General features: G+C 40.0%; 1 protein-coding gene across 1 annotated transcript in view; it reads left to right on the top strand.

The window, feature by feature from the left end:
- Positions 1–18,006, top strand: part of LOC126267305 (retinol-binding protein pinta-like) — a 107,049-nt gene extending 89,043 nt beyond the window's left edge. Inside the window, exons 5-7 of the mRNA XM_049972391.1 lie at positions 7,569–7,679; positions 12,355–12,460; positions 16,633–18,006. Of these exons, the coding sequence (XP_049828348.1) occupies positions 7,569–7,679; positions 12,355–12,460; positions 16,633–16,790 (375 nt within the window). The 3' untranslated portion in view covers positions 16,791–18,006. The remainder of the gene's footprint in view (positions 1–7,568; positions 7,680–12,354; positions 12,461–16,632) is intronic.
- Positions 18,007–23,108: the final 5,102 nt, after the last annotated feature.

Genomic DNA, 23,108 nt, shown 5'->3' with positions numbered 1-23,108 from the left:
TAACAGGAATAACAAAAGTACACAACATGTTCTACAAAAGTCTTTAGAGATGTGGTCAAGACAACGATAGTTAACGTTATGATGCACAAAAAGAGAAGAAACCAAACAGGTAAGAGTTTACAGTGTAACCTCTGTAGCATGTCAAGAACTATTTCAAAACACATTCCATAGGTATATATCAAAGTTCACATCTAGAACGAAGTAACAGCTCATAAGAGCTAGATAGAATATCTTTGGAAGACATCTTAGTCAACATAAAATGTAAACAAAGGTGTAACTGATGTTACATTGAGAAATAGGTAACTGTCATTACAATAAAAGAGTTACAGCAGTGAAAGTATAAATAATGAACTAGTAACCTGTTCACCATCCAACAATCAAAAAAGAGTGTAAATAAAATTATAATATTATTAATGATAAATAACAACTGTTCTAGGTAACGTTTATACCTCGAGTATACAATCGTAAACTATAGGCACACAAACAATTAAGAAGGAAAAATACCTACTCATTCTTACATAGTTAATCCTCATCAGTGAACGATAAAAGTGACAAGTACACAATGTAGTATCATACCATAAGTGATCCTCATCTAAGGTCGCAGCCCTAACTGAAACGACAAAATTTCAGATAGTTATTCATAACGCAGTAGCGTGAATCGTAAATTACATGGATACATATAGTCAATATTAAGATTACGATGCACAACAGGACAACGTAGATCTCAGGAGACCTGTCATAACGATACAAACCGGAGAACAACAGTTAAATACACAATATTCCAACAATGGAAGAAATACAAATCCAAACAGTTTATTTCAGTCGCTGCCGGCCGCGGTGGTCTCGCGGTTCTAGGCGCGCAGTCCGGAACCGTGCGACTGCTACGGTCGCAGGTTCGAATCCAGCCTCGGGCATGGATGTGTGTGATGTCCTTAGGTTAGTTAGGTTTAAGTAGTTCTAAGTTCTATGGGACTGATGACCACAGCAGTTGAGTCCCATAGTGCTCAGAGCCATTTGAACCATTTCAGTCGCTACAGAACAATGTTTTCATAAAGACACAGAGTACAGATACCAAGGTATGGAGAAACAAAACGTAGAAATTGGGATGCTTATCAGTCATCACAGATATTTCATAGGTGAACAGATGTAAGGGTAGTTAGTCGTGGATATTTGGATATTTACTAATAAGTTGCCTTATTTTAAGAAAGGGAAACGGGGCCAACATTCAGCATTATATCCAATAAGGAACAAGAAGAAAATAAAGTATAATAAAGTTATTAACCATAGGAATTACATAACAGCGGCTACACTGTACAGCTCTTGCGTCTGTGGTTTCTTATCTTTAGGTACATTATTACGTTAACTCTTGTTATGTTGAGCACATATCCATTACATACTGATGGAGCATGTTGTGTTCTTTTCTTATACTTATTATGATGTTTTGGATTTTCTATCAGCCAGAAAAGCAAATGATTTATGTATTCATTTCATCTGTTCACGCCTTTTAAACACTTATAAACAGATTATGCTTATATACCTGTTACGAATTCTGTGCTTTATATTTTTTCGCGAGTACTTGTTCCATTTTGTACTTTTTTCAGACATATATTAACGTACAAATGAAAACAGCTGATAGTTAAAACGAGTTTTTTTTTCAATTACTTAATGGCTGTTGAATGTTACCTAGTCAGAACATTAATTTGTAAACCTTCCTTTGATGAACTGAAATATTATCTTGTATTTTCTCTTGAGCACTTTTTTATGTGTATGTAAAGGCAGTGTTTCCTTTATTAAAACGTTATCTTATTTTTAAGATCTTTTCTGTACCTTGTTTACCAAAAGTTACATTTCTTTTTATTACTATTTTTTATCCTGTGCATGTAATCTTTTTCTATGATTATATATTATGTTCCATGATTGCATCGCCATGTCGTAGTCGAGTGGAATAAACACTAAATTAAAATAAGGTGAAATGTATTACACACAAACGAACACTAGTGCTAACAGTAGCTGCGTTCTGCTTTGTAAAGCACACAGTGTTTGCATTCCATCACTGATGTTTGTCAGATATTTCAGACTGTCGGAGAGATTTTCAATTAGGATCATACTGACGTGGGTTTGGGATTCGGTAACCACATGCCATTATTTATGAGTTTTTCTACCAGAAAGCAGCCAGTTTTAGCCCGGCGAACTCTGGATTCGTCGTTTTGGAAGATGGATAACTATATTGTGGAGGTTGTTAAGAAGGCAGCGCAGAAACCAATTTCGTCGAGGACATATTTTCGGTAGATCAAATATTGCAAATTTGACAACAATGTAATCACAGGATCCGATTCTGGAATTAGATGTGATATTTTTGTTTGCCAACTTCAAACTACGTGGTTTGGTATCTGGCTTCTTAGTCATTTTATAGCTATGACATCAGACCTTATACGAAACAAGTGCAATTACTTAATATTAAAACAGAAACGAGAGTACAGTTGCTATTACCACTTGACTTTGAATGGCATATTTTGTCTTCAAACAATCATTCTGTTCTCTGACCTCGCACTTCGCCCCTCTATGCTTTCCGGTCAATTGTCAGCATTTCTTCTCCCTGTTTCTGACATCCTCTTCTCCCAATCAAAGAAAAAATAAAACATTACCAATCTCCTCCTTGGTCTTTCTCTGCTTCTTTTACTACATTCGAACCTATTCCTCTCCTGCCGTAGTTTCCATGTATTAGTGCCAACTATCAAGCTTGCTACTTTAACATCAGTTACATTTCTACAAGACAACATGCCACCATTAGGACTAGAAACCCACTTCACAGATAATTATCAATTTTTTTTGTATTTTCATCATCATCACAATACAACAACTAATTCAAGACTTCGGCTGTAGAAATTGTAAGCGACGTTTTGACTGGTTTGAGAAACCGCGCATCAGAGTTTCAGAAAGTTTACATAAATAAGATATTGCATGCACTTCCGATGTGATTCATTTATATCCAGATTTTCACATGTCTCCACCTTAACGACAAAATTTTGAAAATGGCTAGCTCCACTCACAATTCTATTGTTAAAATTTCCTCGATGGTAATTAACATTGTTTACTTGCACACCGAGAGTACTTAAAATCAGTTACCATTGACTAACCACTGTTCACTTCCAGCGACAGTTAACGAAACAGTACTGCGAAACGTCTCCAAAATGTAGATTTAAAAGGTCCTTTTATGGATGGCACTTTTTTATAGTAAACAACGTTGTAGGTGCACATTTTGTGCCAGGTACTTCTGAATATGCGTTGCTTTTCTTGTTCACTTACATGCTCGAAACACTTTTTAGAGAATCTAATGGAGGACCTTGATTTTCGTACAGTAACATCCCTATTGTCCCTGTATGTTGTATATACTTACCTTCATTTCTCTTTTTCGTCATTTATCTCTGCGTACATCCATCTCTGTCAGCTCGGCTGACCATTTTCATAAACTGTAGCTGCCTTCAGTGTGTCAGGTCTTGGTGCATCTTCCTACAAAAATTCAGAATCATAAGTTTAACATCGTCCACATATCTCACAATAATTTCACGCATAAAAGTAAAATACACTCCTCAATAATTTGTACTTGTTTGAAACACTCATACATACAGCAATCAAAGACTTAATAGGTTATATAAATGCAGTACTAATGTACCTAAACTGGTAAATATATAAATTTTGTTAGTATGGTTTTCGAGGTATGGGTACAGCTGTAGAAAAAGCCTTATAAGAAACGAATGTGGTGCCTCACTGCAGCACGTCAACAAGTTTAAGAATGGCGTTTAACATGCCAGCGATCGCACTGTCACATAAATGCACGTGAACTATGGTAAGCGACGTTACTCAACATTGTTTACTTGCTTAAAATATGCATATTTAACTCATCTGTAACACGTTTTGATAGGCATTTCCGTTCCGGAACGTGTGCAGGATCCTTATCAAAGTCATATGTACCCACATCATCCTCCGACTTGTACAGCTCGCTCGTGGAAACCATCTTTTTGTCAAAACGTTACGACTCCATGCAGACATGCATCTTGCACTTATCGCTGTTTACATGGGCACAGCCTGCCAAAGTCGCAACTACTTACAATCTGAACTCGGAGATAGAGATACTATCAGTTGGATTACCATGAAGCTTTCAACTAACTGGACTAAAGCATGCCACTATGTTTTGCATGCAATATCTCAGTTTACCGAGTGTCGCTAACCATCGCTTACATCCGAGGTCTTCAATTATGTTTTTCAGCTTTCAGTGTCCACGCATTAATATTCTCACTCTACATCTCGAATGTTCTGTCGCAAAACTCTCGTCCACCCCCTCCCCCCCTCCACCCCCTCACCGCCTTGCCCATGCAATAACTCCGCAGCACTGTTACACTATACTGAAAGAACATACTTGTAGTACATACACTGAAGCGCCAAAGACACTGGTGTAAACATGCGTATTCAAATACAGCGATATGTAAACAGGCAGAAAGAGGTGCTGAGATCGGTAGCGCCTATATAAGACAACAAGTGTCTGACGCAATTGTTATATCTGCTACTGCTGCTACAATGTCAGCTTATCAAGATTCAAGTGAGTTTGAACTTGATGTTGTAATAAATGCACGAGCCATGGGACACGGCATCTCCGAGGTAGCGATGAGGTGGGGATTTTCCCGTACCATTTCACGAGAGTACCGTGAATATCAGGAATCCGGTAAAACATCAAATCTGCAACATCGCTGCGGCCTGAAGAAGATCCTGCATAAACGGGACAAATGGCGAGTGAAGAGAATCGTTCAACGTGACAGAAGTGCAACCCTACGGCAAATTGCTGCAGGTTCCAATGCTGGGCCATCAGCAAGTGTCAGCATGCGAACCATTTATCAAAATACCATCGATATGGGCTTTCGGAGCCGAAGGCCCACTCATGTACTCTTGATGGCAGCACGACACAAAGCATTACGGCTCGCCTGGGCCCATCAACAGCAGATGGACGTGTACGGATAGGTAGACTACCTCATAAATCCATGAACCCTGCATGTTAGCAGTGGACTGTTCAAGCTGGTGGAGGCTCTGTAAGGGTGTGGACCGTGTGCAGTTGTAGTGATATGGGACTCCTAATACGTCTACATACCACTCTGACAGATGACACGTACGTCAGCATCCTGTCTGTTCACCTACCCTCATTCATGTTCATTGTGCGTTCCGACCGACTTGGACAATTCCAGCAGGACAATGCTATATCCCACACGTCCAGAATTGCAACAGAGTGGCTCCAGGAACACCATTCTGAGTTTAAACACTTCAACTGCCCACCAAACTCCCCAGACATGAACGTTATTGAGCATATCTGTGATGCCTTGCAACATACTGTTCAGAAGAGATCTCCACCTCCTTGTACTCTTACGGATTTACGGTCACCCTGCAGCATTTATGGTGTCGGTTCCCTCCAACACTACTTTAGACATCAGTTGAGTCCATGGCACGTCGTATTGCGACACTTCTGTGAGCTCGTGGGGGCCCTACTCGATATTAGGCAGGTGCACCAGTTTCTTTGGCTCTTCGGCGTATGATTACAGCTTTGCCAAATAACAATTTTTTCACGCACGTTTTCTGCTGAAAATATGAACGGTGCGAAATTTTTTTACAGGTGTTAATATAACTTTTATTTGTTTAGATTGCGAGTATATAAAATGGTGTTACCGGTTCTGAATATGTTAGCAGTCGTCTTCAGATCACATTCAAAACATGTAATATCGTTTTATAAATTCGCGATCTAAACAAATAAAAATTATATCAAAAATTAAGGTCCCTCTCCCATATTCTTGACCATGTCAAGTCTAACGTTCGTGTGTTGCCAACACGCAAACCTCCAGATGTCAGACAGTCAGATCGGTACCAAACGTTGTATGTCGGAGAATATGATCCAAAACACTGATTTAGTTTGTGTTGTGTGCTGACGTCCAGTACAACATGCGTAAACGGTAATTACAAGTATCACCAAAGCTACGGAGGACAGGAAAATCGTATCTGAGAGTGCCTGCAAAGTTGATCTCGCTTGTGTGAGAAGGTAGAGTGTTCAAACGCCTCTGATGACAATTTTGTTTAACTGTTCACCCGTGAAACTGTTATATGGGAGGACATTTTCCTGACATGAAAGAGGACTTTTCAGAGTCTGTAGTAATGTTCTTTCGGCAGTTTGCTTTGGCTTCGTTTGTTGAAAGTTATGTATTTTGTTTATTATTAATTATTACTATTGAAACGTCCCCTTGGAAAAATTAATCAATTACTGTGCTGGTAAACCCCTTACGTTATTTGATTTTGAAACAGCTGAGCAAAACTGAACGTACTCAGACATTTCTCTCTTTACTTATTCTGATCATCACTAAACTGACACACAATATTTTTAGCGCAACGCAATCTGACTTTCAATCATCCCTACAAAAGAATGGCCCTGACTAACAATAACCTATACCTTTCATGAATCACTTACCTCATAAAAATCTTCGTCACTCAAACTACTGCAATACAGCGTGCGCAAATACTGCCAGCTGAATAAAAGATTCTAACTACTGAAGGCACTAACTACTGACAGGTATAGTTAGCAAATGAAAAATTTTGATAGAGAACAAACAATGTATTTACCTTAATAGGGTTCAAAAGTCATAATATATACATCAGTTCATGACATAGAGTCTTACAAATTTACTGTCTCTGATGGACACACGTCCAGATCATCTACTCTCAAAACTCCGCCATCTCTCTCCCCACATCCACCACTGCTGACGGCTCACCTCCAACTGCGCAACGCTTCGCGCTGTTCACATACAACTGCCCAACACTACAATAGCGAATATTCCAACAATGCCAACCAGCCACAGACTGCACACAGCACAGCCAGTGATTTTCATACAGAATGCTACGTGGCGTTACCAATATAAAAACCTAAAAAGTCTACTTACACTATTACTATCACTTCCGCACGTGTGATGCAGTTGTTTAGTTTTCTTTTATGATTGCGTATTCTGTGAATCTACAAATGTACTCCACAGGTGTACAAGTTTCAAAGAAAAGCAACGAAGGCAGACAGCACTGCTGTAATCTCCAAACAGCCGTTTTACATGCCAAATAACACATTGTTCCACATAACACTTTCACCCATAATACAGTAAAAAAATTATCGTCGTTGGGGTTTGAATATAGGACCCTGGGTATGAGGATCTAACGCTCTACCATCTTCCCCGATGAAGCATCATACAACAGTCACTCACAGTTACGCTTTTGATGTTCCCCGTAGTTTGGTGTTACTTCTAATTAAAGTTTATGCCCGTTCTGCTACGTTTATGCCCGTTCTGCTACACAACAGCGCATAGTACGAACTAAATCGGACGTTTGGTTCATACTTTATCGACAGACAACGTCTGGTACCGATCTGAGTGTCTGACATCTGGAGGTTTGGGTGTGAGAGGCAAGGAATTATACCATAAAATCCGAGTGCTCGCGTGTTCCTTCAACCTATATAACTGAGTAATCTCTTTTTATTTTTCTTGTGGTCTTTGCAGAAAGCGTATTCAAAACGAATTGTTGCCTTACATTTCACTAACGCAACAAAGATTATAGGCATGGTGCTCTCAGTCGTCTATCCAGCGCTTCCTCCGAAACTGCGAAAGCGGGTAAGTGAATCAAATCCATTTTGTTTGCTCAGCTTCCTGCTAATAAAACTAACTGATAATCATGCTGTTTCACCAGTATTGAAATGTTATCGCCTTGATGTCTCAGACCAGATGTAAATGTAATTTCCCAACGAATAGAATCTTATTTTCTTAGCCTAAGCTCTGAATACGTGAAAGAAGAACCGTAACAAGTGTCTGGGATTTAGTTTTAGCGAAACCATTAAACTTAAAACAGTTATTTAAAATTTCAGAAATACGATGTAATTACTCACTGAAGTAACGAAACACATATACAGGGTGTTACAAAAAGGTACGGCCAAACTTATCAGGAAACATTCCTCACACACAAATAAAGAAAAGATGTTATGTGGACATTGTGTCCGGAAACGCTTAATTTCCATGTTAGAGCTCATTTTAGTATCGTCCGTATGTACTGTACTTCCTCGATTCACCGCCATGATTTCATACGGGATACTCTACCTGTGCTGCTAGAACATGTGCCTTAACAAGTACGACACAACATGTGGTTCATGCACGATGGAGCTCCTGCACATTTCAGTCGAAGTGTTCGTACGCTTCTCACGAACAGATTCGGTGATCGATGGATTGGTAGAACCGGACCAATTCAATGGCCTCCAAGCTCTCCTAACCTCAACACTCTTGGCTTTCAGTTATGGGGGCATTTCAAAGCTCTTGACTACGCAACCCCGGTACCAAATGTAGAGACTCTTCGTGCTCGTATTGTGGACGGCTGTGATCCAATACGCCATTCTTCAGGGCTGCATCAGCGCATCAGGGATTCCATGTGGCAGAGGGTGGATGCATGTATCCTCGCTAACGGAGGACGTTTTGAACATTTCCTGTAACAAAGTGTTTGAAGTCACGCTGGTACGTTCTGTTGTTGTATGTTTCCATTCCAAGATTAATGTGATTTGAAGAGAAGTAATAAAATGAGCTCTAACATGGAAAGTAAGCGTTTCTGGTCACATGTCCACATAACATATTTTCTTTCTTTGTGTGTGAGGAATGTTTCCTGATAGTTTGGCCGTACCTTTTTGTAACATCCTGTATAAGCAATATTCGGTACTTTCAGTAACGTTTATATTAAACTGTGAGACCCCTTCTTCACCGTATTACACCCCGAAGCACACACCTTACGGAAGATATTTTGTGAGCGAAGTTTTTATCGCGGTGTATTGCACAGTCGCGTATGTACAGACATGTATAAGAGGTGGACAAAAATATTGAAACACAACACATTACCATGCAAAATACGACGTAGGAAACCCGTTGGCATTCAAACGGCTTCTAGTCGTCTTGGATTGGATAAATAAGAGTCCTGTACGATTTTTAAACCGAGCGCATACCATTCTTCCTTCAAAACAGTGGCAAGAGTACGTAACAATGATGGAGGTAGATAGCGATCACACACCCTCGTCTACAATGAAGACCACAATGGCTCAACAGTACTGAGATCGCCGGCCGGAGTGGCCGAGCGGCTCTAGGCGCTACAGTCTGGAACCGCGCGACCGCTACGGTCGCAGGTTCGAATCCTGCCTCGGGCATGGATGTGTGTGATGTCCTTAGGTTAGTTAGGTTTAAGTAGTTCTAAGTTCTAGGGGACTGATGACCTCAGCAGTTACGTCCCATAGTGGTCAGAGCCATTTTTGAAGTGCTGGGATTTGGAGAGTGTGGTGGCCAGGGGTGCCGCGACAATTCATCCTCGTGCTCGCAAAACCAGTCTTGGACTGTGCGAGCTGCGTGAATGATGGCACTGTCGCCCTGGAATCCAACAATGGGAGACAAACATGGTACCATAGTATGGACCTGTTCAGCGAAAATGGTCAAATAACCTTCGGCAGTAACATGAACTCGCAGAGTAATCTTCGGAGCCATGGACTACCACGACGTGGCTACCCAAATCAGGATAGATTCCCCCCTCCCACAAGTTCCACTGTTGAGACGTGAACTTGGTCAGAAATTGGAAGCGGTGTGAATTAATATTCATTCAACCACATGAATTTCTTCCAAAGTCCAGGTTTCACGGCTTCGGCACACGCTTTCCTGTTAGGAACATTTGCATCACTGAAGAATGGTTTTAAAATTACAGATGAACCAGCAATTCCCTGCTTATGGTACTACCTTCGTGTTGCTTTGTTTCTCACAGTGTTCGGGAGTGCGACCTTCAGTTCTACAGTGAGTGTTGTAACTACCGTCCCACTACTTTTCTTCCAATGCTCTTCAGTGACCGTCTGTCGCACTCACTCAATACACACTTTAGTTAGCGTTGTAACTTATCGAATAAAGTTTTTCTGCTTTTGCCTGTACGTGATATAAATCATCGATACGATGTCTCCTGAAATACCAAACAGTTTGGCTACGGAAGCTTTCTACCACTCAACAACATGACCACCGAAGCATATCAAAGACGATCGAAGCATATTAACGACGGTCGGAAAACTTCAAAGTCGATTTTCTCGAAAGTTATATCGAACTGCTTTTGCACATAGATATTTGAGCTATGAGCTTCACGTACCACAAATATAAAAAAATCAAAACTCCGATTGCCGTGTGGTCAGCTTGTCAGTGGAATCTGCCTGTATTCCAGACACCCCGCAGCCTGCGTTCTGGTAACTGATTTCTGAATGCTGGGACAGAAACATCGAGACTGGACACCGAATGAATGAAGGGCTGGTACAATCACAACAAAGACGAAGCAAGAAATCATCGTGGATGAGAAAGGGGAAATAAAGGTTGATTGCACGTTTGGCGCTTTACATCTTCGATGGTGGTCGGAATCAGTGATACATGAGGTACTACATGTAAGAAAACTTTGCTTCGGGCAGGTACCACACTAGTCCAAAATTTCTGCAGTCACATCACTTCCCATGGTCAACTTCGGCTATGTTTATTAATCACTATTATAATTGTGCTTATTTATGAGAGTGAATGTAGACGTGAATCTGAAATAATGTTTTATGTGAAGTTTTTATACCACATATTGAAGTAACTGGTCTCATGAGGAATGTTCGAGAATGGCGTATGTGTTAGTCATTCGTACTGGGGAATCTACTATAAACTATTTCGTTGGTTTACGGTACTGACATTACGTTAAGAGGGAGTTACTTTTATATTCCTGGGTTTTATTTATGTTAATTTATTGTTATGATTCAGTAACGAATTTTGATTCGCTCTCTATGTATGCGCGATATTGAACGGGTTTGGAGCTTCTTTCCGGTTCGCTGTGATGTTTCTCTGGCAATCAGAAATTAGCATATTCGCCCGTATTTTGGAAACTGCAACCTTCTTTTGTGTAAAGAAATGAGTAGCGTTGGGGTTTGGATCTCATAGCGATCAGACCTGTTGATAGGAACTCCGATGAAAATCATTAATATTATGATATTTCGATACCCAAATGTTTGGGAGGTACCGTAAAGTGTGGAAGAGAGTTCAATTTGATGTTCTATGTGAACTTCAGAACTTGTAGTGACGTTTTATATAACTAAATTCCGCGTAGCGTGTTGCTTACTCGCGAACGTGAACATTTTGTTACGTGACACCGATTATAGCAATATTTGAGCGAGCTATTCTAAAATAAATAATCCATTTGTAAACTTGTGGTGAAAGATAATTAATAATTACCATAAACTGGCTACAGTTATGAATGTTGTGGACTTTTCAGACTTCGTACAGAGTACGGCTTGATAGAAATTGGTTTATCCAACACTACAGTAACACACTGAAATTTTACGCTCAGTAATACTTTCATTTAACTACTATTAATCTTCCACCGACAAAAAAATTTGCAGAGTGACTTTTGGTTGTTAAGTATACGGTTGTTTTTTCTATTTTCCGGCTGAGAACTGCGTTTCAGTAACTTCAAGGATGCATGCGTTTGAGAAAAGATTCGCCACAAGGTGAGTGGAACGTTGTACGCAGCAATTTCCTGTTGACGGGTAGAGTACGGTATACGTTGGCGGATGACCTTGAAACCGATATCGTCCAGGTCGCATATGCCGTCATCGGATCAAAATCGACGTCTTCTTTCCGAGTGTACTAATTTTGTTCCGGCACTGTATATAACTTCAACAGCTGTATTTAATGCTTTCGCTTTAATTCTATTGGTTATCGAAGCTACGGGCTCCATGTAGAGGCATATAATGCACTAATCTACGAATATCGCATCCTCAACTTTACCATCTGAACATGTGTTCTCTCGTTCATCCTCCAACACGTATGAAAATACCTCGCCTCTCGATTATTCTATTCTCACAGACATGAGCGTATACAGTGTGTAACTAAATTCCCTTTACAGGCTTTGAGGGCTCGTTTCTTACTCCAAAACAAGAAAAAAATCTCTGTAAACATGTGCTTTAAAACTCATACTTTAAGAGCTATGAGCACTTGATCTTCTTCACTACTGTGAAACAAATCTCTTCTGTTGAACAAGTACTGATAGCTCTTAATGTGTGCATTTTAGGGTCAGTGTTATCTACACATTTTTTTCTTGTTTTAGTGTAAGGAACGTGTCCTCAAAGTCTATAAAAGTAATTTGGTTACACACGGTATTATATTCTAGTGTTTAATATCTTGAGATTTGTTGAGAAAATTATTGAAGTAACTTTTTATTGTTCCTTTGATTCTTCCTTTCTGTTATTAAATTGTTTACTTACAGGTGCATATCCACCCTCCTGGGTCGGAGACGCTATTCGAGCATGTGCCCAAATCTTGCCTGCCTAATGAGATGGGTGGCACAGCTGGCCCTGCTCAAGAAATGATGGGTGAGTCGTCTAAAATCAGCCTAACGTCGTAAACTGAACGATACAACAATACTTTAATATGATGTTCACGTGACCTAACTTGTATTGCGCAATAACCAAATAGCATCACAGAACTACATATCAATGAAAAGCAACAGTTCAGACACATACCTCCGAAGAATAAACAATTAGTCTCTCACTCGTAGAAGTATCTCATTCCGCAACACATGTGCACTGAACATGGTCTGAAATTATGCTATGGAAGTTACTGGTTGACTGGTGGTTAAAGATGAACAATGATTGTGTTAGGTCTATATTGCATATTCCATGATTACGTAAAGTTCATAGGTACATATAACTGAAACACATTCATACGTCTTTGGATGAACTGTGTTATCTGTGAATACATCTGTAAATATATGTTTGGAAGAACAGTGTTATCTGTGAATACAAGATATAAACAATATTCCTAGAGTACGAAAATATGACATCGTTCCGAAAAGAATATCGTACATTATATACTGGTTTAAATGAGAAACACCCCTACATCACTGCAGCGTAGAACAATTATAACCGTGACAGAACGCATCTATCTGTCTACTTTTATTATGAAGCGGGTTTATGTCTCATACATAAACATGATACACTACATTACGAAAGTTCGACATTAATATAATACGTGTTGTAACCAATATCTTGTAGACGATATATAATACACAAAATATAGGATTTTAAATCCACAGTTCATAGAATTATGGGATTTTATAAATGTGGAAGGGGAGCGGTGTGGTTGGATCGGGTATAAAGCGTGTGAGTGTGGTGTGGAAGTGTGGGGGGGGGGGGGAGGAGGGGGGGAGTTATCAATGTGATAAACGTACAGCTTACACAAGGTGTTGGGCAGGGGGGAGGGAGTAATGACGTAGAATCAGGGATGAAATGTGTGAGAAAGATACCTCGTAAGTGGTGGAAAAGACGTCAATGAAATGGAACCAAACTTTTGGTTGAGGTGCATGAAGGCGGGGATGAAGACATAATTATCTTACATTTTGGCCCCGCTCTCTTTCTGTGCATTTGTAAAAATATTGTTTTCAGTGTTGACCTGATAATGGCCGAAATCATGATAGTAATACAACATGATTTGTACGGTCAAGTGGCAGTAACATTCAGAGATCTGACAAAGAGCTTAAAATATTGAGTGCCAGTTCTACCACGACTTTAGGCCTGCGAAAGACGCTCGTACATAAAGAATGAGTTCCTTTCCATCCCACTACGAGCTTTATAGGATCCACAACATACTACCTAGTAAAAGTCTGACTCCTCTTTTGCACCCTTTGTTGGTAGGGAAATGTAAACACAATATTCTAAATTCAGAACATTTATACGGCAACAGAAGAAACTTGGCCTCGAACCAGCCGACGTATTAATGAGTTTCGATCTGGTCTCCTTGTTTACGCGACTGCCTTCGATGGATTCGCTTGTAGGAGCTAAGTTGGATGAGGACAATTCACATATTTTCGAACATGAATTTCCCTAGACATATTTTTTATTTAACGAACGATATTTTGAGCAGACGGACTGTGTTGCTGTGGGTAGCCCTCTGTCTGCCATAGTAGCTAAACTTTTTATGAAAGACTTCGAGGCTAAGGCCCTTCCGTCGGTGCGTTTGAAACCTGAAAGTGCCTGCAGAAATGTAGATGACGCTTTTGTGATATTGCTACTTGTGACAGGAACGCCTCCATCAGTTTTGTAACATCTTAACTTCTTCCATCTCATTCACCATAGAAGTGGAGAAAAGAAGATGGCCAGCACACCCCGACCTATATCTACGATATGAACTGCCATCACCCATCACAAAGCGGTGGCGTATGATGGACTTTTGTTCATAGGGCTACAGCTATCTTAGATCCAGAGAGCATATTAACAGATGTTAGTCATCTCTGCTCTATGTTTGTCCAGAATGGGTACTCCAATAAGTACATTCAAAATGCATTTTGACGACTACGCACTAAATTTCGTGAGCAGTCAGGAGAAACAGCGGCTTCCCCGAGGATGGTAGTTCCAACTTATGTTGATGGCGTGTTCCTTAAGATCGGCAGACTATTCAACAAACTTCAAATAAAGTGTGTCTCCCGTTCTCGCCGGCCGGTGTGACCGAGTGGTTCTAGGCGCTTCAGTCTGGAACCGCGCGACTACTACGGTCGCAGTTTCGAATCCTGCCACGGGCATGGATGTGTGTGATGTCCTTAGGTAAGTTAGGTTTAAGTAGTTGTAAGTTCTAGGGGACTGATGACCTCAGATTTTAAGTCCCATAGTGCTCAGAGCCATATGAACCACTTTTTCCTCCTGCCCTCCAGCTCGAATGCAGTCGATGCTGGGTTACGTTAAGGACAGTCTAGGTCTAAGGAGGCCATGAAAATGCAGGGTGTTCGGAAAACCGTTACTTCTAGGATCTGTAGTGGGGAATGAGTACATAATATTATGAAAAGGAACCCGTGTCCAGAAACGCACCGTTTCCATTCTCCGACGGTTACAATTCTGATGTTTAGCTCATCAACTTCTGCTTGCAAAACTCTTTTCAAAATTGCAAGCAGCGGCTACGTATTGCCCAAAGGATGGATTAAGCAGTTCAAAAGGGGATGGCACGCTTTGCCCATAAACAGCCTCATGGGATGATAAGTCTGTACTCTCACGTACCTTTCAATTGTTGGCTCGTATCATGTGAGGTAGCAGAGCATCACAGTCAGTATAGCGACTTTTTACACAACTGTTCTGGGCATTCTCCCTGTGCTTCCATTGGCTTGGAGACTAGTCTGTAACACCCTCATCGGTAAAAGTAGGCACAACAGATTCATTAATTTGGACATGGAACCAGGGCCCTGATCTGCTATTATGCTCACTTGCATCCGCACCTTTAATAACCAGTGATTAATCATTGCCTGAGCTACTGTTTCCACTTGCTGATTCAGCACACCAATCACGGATACAGATCATGAAAAACAGTTGTTAATTCAATACCAGTGTTTATACAAAGGAACCAAGAACGTCCATACTCATCATCTGTTGGGATCGATAACTTCTGTAATGGAATCTGTTGGCGAGTAAGCGAAGCTGACTGTATGCACAGTACGCAGAGTTTTACGTGCTGCACCACACCCTGCTTGCGCATTCTCTACCAATAGTTTTCTGCAGCGCAGCATTCTGTAGTTCATCGACACCACCACGTCCTGCCAAGATACGTAGGATGAGTAGCCCAACTCAAAGATTTATTATGTAACCTTGGAGGCGTGAATATTCGTCTACCACACCTTGTTTGTTTGTATAATATCCCATGGTCAGCACTGAACTTAGCCTGTGTCGTGAATTCCTTAGAGAGTGGTTCCTTGAAGAGGACAGATATATAGTCTTAGTTCAACTAAGCGAGGATCCAGTACCTCAATTAGGTCTAGTTCTAATGCAGGTAAAAAGCAGTATTATATTCTTTCAGTGTAAATCAAAAAGTATTATCTTTTTCTCCTCTAAAATAGTGTTGACTAACATAAAACATTACTGAAAGACTTGTAAAAACTTCAGCTAATGCCAGTTTGTTCTATGAATCACCACTAACCTGTTCTCAGACCTAAATGCCAACATCCTTTATGTCTTTTAGATGTGGCGATACCATTGTAACACTTGACATAAGTATTATATGTGTCGCTCACACAGTTTTTTTTTTTTTTTTTTTTTTTTTTGCACAAGATGAAGAAATAATATTAACACAAACATTGCGTTGATGAAGTATTTTTACAGACAATTTAGTCGTTGAATTAACATTGTGACACTTGACAAGCATCGTAGAACAATTTAGATGTGGGAAGTATTTAAGTTTCCGTTGTGCCTTACACCAAGTATGGTACAGAAATTGATCTTTGGATGTTTAGAAGTTCTTTCTTAGCTGGTGTTTAGCTAACTTGAACACCAGAAGATACTGAAGAAGATCCCAGCTGTGAGGTAGCAACGTCGCTCGTGTAGAATAAGTTGAATATGGCGTGGCCTATCCTGGAAGGTTTTACCTGCAGTGGTCGTAACGTTCTGGCTCATCAGTGTACGTCCTAAACTTTAGGGAATGTCATTTTCTAGTGGTCAGCTGGACACCATCACATGTGTTCTTCGATCCTAACACCTGTTCAAGCTTTAGCTGTAAAACTATGTTTCAGATGCGGTCATAAATTCCATGGTGGATCTTCGAAAGTGGTTCCTTGAAGAGGACAGATACATAGCAGATGAGAGCAAAAGACCTCCAGACAACAGCTACAAATATGAGTATGAACTGTTTGGTATGGATGGATCTTTCAAGAAGCTGCAACTGGACTGATCATCTAAGCTTAATAATTCCTCACCTCAACTTGCTCTTTAATATATTTTATGTTACTGAGTTTCATTATATTTATTCATCACTTGAGTTTTCTTAACAAAGTGAAGAGTAAATTTCCTTGCATATTTTCCCCAAAGGATATTTCTCCAAGTAATTACAAATTACCTGAACAAACATAAATAATTTTTTACAATAGGTTAACATTCTCTCAGTGCCTGACACTTTAGATTTTAGTACAATAATTTAGCTTGATAAAGGCGCACTCTTTGACTTGTTACATGTATGCCTTATAGATCACTATTATTATATCTTATATGGAGATATTTTCCATTTTCAACATTCCTATCCAGCTAGGGACGAATCACAGCCCTTATGCCTCTGTGCGACCTGCTGTTAGTCTGTTTTCACAGATTTTCTTCAACTGAAAAGTAAAATTTAGCTATGAAAACTCGTTCTTTGTATGTTTCAATAGGAATACTTGCAATTTTAGAGTTCCTTCATCTAGTATCTCCTGATTCACATTGCTTGGTACTTGCATTGCACTGTGCCGCTAGTCAATTAACGCTGTATTGCATGTGTTGCCACTTGAGGAAAATCCGTAAATTTACATGTAATGTTAAGGAAATCACTTGTGTATTCACAATGTTGACATCTGGCAACACATACAATCTGATTGCATTGAGTTAGGCCGTGTTTAGCTTCATTATGTTGGCAGAAACTGTTCAAAATACATGATCTTTGCTGAAGGTCACGTCTACGTAAACACGCATGAAAGCAGCACAAAGAGTTTCTGCCACTTGTAGTTACATCTTTAACATCTTTAACGTACGTAAAATGATGCTTAATGCTAGCACAGGCAATGTTTTAATAACTCTGTAACTAAACGATTAATAATTAATGTTTCCCATACGTCAAAAAACTTAAAATATTGAATAAATCAAAATTAAATCAAAGTTCATAAGTTCAGCATGTTAAAAAGTACTTCGTGTGTCACACCCTACCCCCGAAACTTTTTTTCACTAAAACTGATCTCCTACAAAAGTGTCACGCAATAAAAGGTTAAGTTTGTGAATGTTCATATTGTACTTCTTTGTTTATACTCTTTGTCCCTTTTTAGTCTGACTTGAGGTTGTGGTGTTGATCATACGCACTTAAGCTGTATTACAATTCTTGTCAGATTCGCAGAACGCACAATAAAATTGTTTCTTGACATTTATTTGGAACGTTAACTTATAATGGTTCCAAAGTAAGTGCTTGACATGACTGTTCCAGTACGCGACTTAACAGTATTGTAGTAAAAGTAGTGTTGCTAGACCCAAACTGCAGAAAATTGGAAGTTAGCGACCGGTGGTTTAAGAACTGGGCAAAAAAAGGACGTAAAAGGTAGTACATCACCAGAAAAGTAAAATAAAGTCATTTATAATCAATAGACAAACATTTCCTTGGAACATACGAGTATTATGAACAAAGTTAGTTCTCTGATACAACTGTGTTCAACAGCGATATTGTATTCATCAAAAGTATTAACTTTAGGTAAATAAAAAAAGTTTACAATAAACCTCAGGATTAGTCAACCAGGTAATTAAACTTTAATAAACAACGTTATACTTGCAACTATAATATTTATACATTAATTAAAAACATAAACCATTAGCACCTTAAAAAATTGGAATTAGTCACAGAAACCAAATAAAGTCACTGGATTCATGAACGCTATTCTTCAAAACACCATCTTAACAACAGCAACAAAATATTAATAAAAGACTCAAATTAAATGGCATTTATAAGAGTTAAGCATGATAATCAAAAACAGAGGCAGCAGAAGATAATAAGCTGGTGCAAAGGAACTTCAGAAACACATTGAGTTTAAAAGATCAAATTTTTACCGTAAATACTACGACAATTAAAAACAACAGCTTCCCTTTTAAAGGCTCCTCGGTTTCCTGACAATTGAATACATTGCTATAAACATGTAGCTACATACATGAACTTCAGTCGATGTCTGCATGGAAAAGGGAAGAGGAAAGCTGACCTGAAATAGTTCAGTATCAGAAACAAATAACAACCAAGATTATTCTACCAACAGCATTAGCTATTCATCGCAGCCACAACCAGAATAACAGCATCTTTAACCAGGGAGCGTGTCGGCTCGTTCTATGTTTTTACATCTTTGCCAGCTGGCGCGATCCGGCACCGTCTAGCCTCCGGGTGGCGCTTCGGTCACGTGTTAGTTGAGTCTTTGGCTGTAATTTCTTGGAGCAGCTTGTTGACCACATTGGCAGTAAGTCGGTCGCTCTCAGGGTGACAGACAGATTAGAGGCTCATGTGACGTACGGTGAGCTGTTGACGGAACTTAGGGAGCACATTATTGTTTAAGTGGCCGGTAGTCGATAGAGATGTGTTGGTTGGCAATGCTTAGGCCCAGTGTCGACGCAGCCAGTTTACTCTGGATTAACTAGGCATAGTTCATTTTCTGGTGCCTTTTGTACTGTCCTTTGTGGCAAGGTACTTATTACTTGGTTGAAACATATGCTCCCACGTTGAAGTTGCTCCCGCTACGATGGATTGCCTATGGTTCTCCTGTCACTCTGTCTCGTGTGTTATACTCATCCTTTGGTCCTTCTGTTTGAAATTATCTGCGCGCAATATTGGTGTGTTTTAAAGTTTCTTTCAATTACAACTTGTTCAGTGTCTGCTTATTTCGTCAGTTGCGCCTGAAATTGCCATGTCTTCTATGCTGCCACGTATGTTAAAGACCACGGAGGTCGGAATTGAGTCTCATTTGTGTAGGAAGTTGTTGCTTTCCTGAATGATATAGTGGTAAGCCAACAATCTTTAATTCTGGTGAGATTATGCTCCTTTCAAGGAAATTAATATTTATTGTTTTAAATATAATTACTATTGTGGTTGTTGGGGTATTGTTGTTGTTGTTGTGGTCTTGAGAATGGTTTGATACAGCTCTCCATGCTACCCTATCCTGTGCAAGCTTCTTCATCTCCCAGTACTTACTGCAACCTACGTCCTTCTGAATATGCTTAGTGTATTCATCTCTTGGTCTCCCTCTACGATTTTTACCCTCCACGCTGCCCTCCAACGCTAAATTTGTGATCCCATGATGCCTCAGAACATGTCCTACCAACCGATCTCTTCTTCTTGTCAAGTTGTGCCACAAACTCCTCTTCTCCCCAATTCTATTCAATACCTCCTCATTAATTACGTGATCTACCCATCTAATCTTCAGCATTCTTCTGTAGCACCACATTTCGAAAGCTTCTATTCTCTTCTTGTCCAAACTATTTATTGTCCATGTTTCACTTCCATACATGGCTTCACTCCATACAAATACTTTCAGAAACGACTTCCTGAAACTTAAATCTATAATCGATGTTAACAAATTCCTCTTCTGCAGAAACGCTTCCCTTGCCATTGCCAGTCTACATTTTATATCCTCTCTGCTTCGACCATCATCAGTTATTTTGCTCCCCAAATAGCAAAACTCCTTTACTACTTTAAGTGTCTCATTTCCTAATCTAATTCCCTGAGCATCACCCGATTTAATTCGACTAAATTCCATTATCCTCGTTTTGCTTTTGTTGATGTTCATCTTATATCCTCCTTTCAAGACACTGTCCATTCCGTTCAACTGCATTTCCAAGCCCTTTGCTGTCTCTGACAGAATTACAATGTCATCGGCGAACCTCAAAGTTTTTATTTCTTCTCCACGGATTTTAATATCTACTCCGAAGTTTTCTTTTCTTTCCTTTACTGCTTGCTCAATATACAGATTGATTAACATCGGGGAGAGGCTACAACCCTGTCTCACTCCCTTCCCAACAACGGCTTCCCTTTCATGCCCCTCGACTCTTATAACTGCCATCTGCTTTCTGTACAAATTGTAAATAGCCTTTCACTCCCTATATTTTATCTCTGGCAGCTTGAGAATTTGAAAGAGAGTATTCCAGTCAACATTGTCAAAAGCTTTCTCTAAGTCTACAAATGCTAGAAACGCAGGTTTTCCTTTCGTTTATCTTTCTTCTAAGATAAGTCGTAAGGTCAGTATTACCTCACGTGTACCAATATTTCTACGGAATCCAAACTGATCTTCCACGAGATCGGCTTCTACCAGGTTTTCCATTCGTCTGTAAAGTATTCGTGTTAGTATTTTGCAGCTGTGACTTATTAAACTGATAGTTCGGTAATTTTCACATCTGTCAACACCTGTTTTATTTGGGATTGGAATTATTATATTCTTCTCGAAATCTGAGGGAATTTCGCCTGTCTCATACATCTTGCTCACCAGATGGTAGAGTTTTGTCAGGACTGGCTCTCCCAAGGCCGTCATTAGTTCCAATGGAATGTTGTCTTCTCCGGAGGCCTTGTTTCGACTCAGGTCTTTTAGTGTTGTGTCAAACTCTTCACGCAGGATCTTATCTCCCATTTCATCTTCATCTACATCCTCTTCCATTTCCATAATATTGTCCTCAAGTACATCTACCTTGTATAGACCCTCTATATACTCCTTCCACCTTTCTGTTTTCCCTTCTTTGCTTACAACTGGGTTTCCATCTGAGCTCTTGATATTCATAAAAGTGGTTCTCTTTTCTCCAAAGGTCTCTTTAATTTTCCTGTAGGCAGTATCTATTTTACCCCTAGTGATATGCGTCTCTACATTCTTACATTTGTCTTCTAGCCATCCCTGCTTAGCCACTGTCGATCTCATTTTTGAGACGTTTGTTTTCCTTTTTGCCTGCTTCATTTATTGCATTTTTATATTTTCTCCTTTCATCAATATTTCTTCTGTTACCCACGGATTTCTACTAGCCCTCGTCTTTTTACCTACTTGATCCTCTGCTGCCTTCACTGGTTCATCCCTCAGAGCTACCATACTTCTTCTACTGTTCTTCTTTCCCCCATTTCTGTCAATTGCTCCCTTATGCTCTCCCTGAAACTCTCTACAACCTCTGGTTCAGTCTGTTTATCCAGGTCCCATCTCCTTAAATTCCAACCTTTTTGCAGTTTCTTCAGTTTTAATCTACAGTTCATAACCAATAGATTGTAGTCAGAGTCCACATCTGCCCCTGGAAATGTCTTACAATTTAAAACCTGGTTCCTAAATCTCTGTCCTACCATTATATAATCTATCTGAATAATTCGTTCACTAATGTGTTTCTAGTAGCTTACCTGCACCCCTATTTTTTTTTATTCATTATTAAACCTACTGCTGTATTAACCCTATTTGATTTTGTATTAGTTACCCTGTATTCACCTGGCCAAATGTCTTGTTCCTCCTGCCACCGAATTTCACTAATTCCCACTATATCTAACTTTAACCTATCCATTTCCCTTTTTAAATTTTCTAGCCTACCTGCCCGATTAAGGGATCTGATATTCCACGCTCCGATCCGTAGACGCCAGTTTTCTGTCTCCTGATACCAACGTCCTCTTGAGTATTCCCCGCCCTGAGATCCGAATGAGGGACTATTTTACCTCCGGAATATTTTACCCAAGAGGAGGCCGTCATCCTTTAATCATACTGTAAAGCTACATGTCCTCTGGACAAATTACGGCTGTAGTTTCCCCTTGCTTTCAGCCGTTTGCAGTACGAGCACAGCAAGGCTGTTTTGGTTAGTGTTACAAGGCCAGATCAGTTATCATCCAGACTGTTGCCCCTGCAACTATTGAAAAGTCTGCTGCCCCTCTTCAGGAACCACACGTTTGTCTGGCCCCTCAACAGATACCCCTCCGTTGTGGTTGGACCTACGGTACGGCCATCTGTATCGCTGAGGCACGCAAGCCTCCCCACCAACGGCATGGTCCATGGTTCATGGGGAGGAGGGGGGGGGGGGAGAGGGTTGGATACTAGCCCCCAAGATTTGCTTACTACCTTTTAAGCCACGTAAGTTAATGTGTTTGAGTTCCATGTGATTCCTGGTTATTACATTGTCATGTTTTATTGTAAGATTAACCGGTTAATCATTCTAGTAATTCTTATTGTAAAATTCTCGTTGTTATACGTCAAGTTTGGGGCTTCGGACGACGCTTCATATCTTGGTCTGAGCATTTTCGTATGTTCTGTGATTAGTATACATGAATTATAAGTTTGCTTGTTCGCTTTCGACCTTCCGAGCTGTTCGCAGCGTTCGAAGGTGCTGCCTCGGCGTGTGATTTGTTACCCGTCGTTTCATCGGCCTTCTCTGATCGGTCAAATACTGGGTTTTGTGCTGATACCAGACTTATGTAAATTTCCGTTACTGCACGTTTGTAAGTTATGTTCATTGATTTCAACCACCCTTTTGGCCAGCCAAATTTTGGAATTGT

Source organism: Schistocerca gregaria, chromosome 4 (genome assembly GCF_023897955.1).
Source record: "Schistocerca gregaria isolate iqSchGreg1 chromosome 4, iqSchGreg1.2, whole genome shotgun sequence".
In the NCBI taxonomy this organism is placed as follows: domain Eukaryota; kingdom Metazoa; phylum Arthropoda; class Insecta; order Orthoptera; family Acrididae; genus Schistocerca; species Schistocerca gregaria.
The sequence above is the reverse complement of the archived record's forward strand: the minus strand, read 5'-3'. Positions and strand labels throughout refer to the sequence as shown.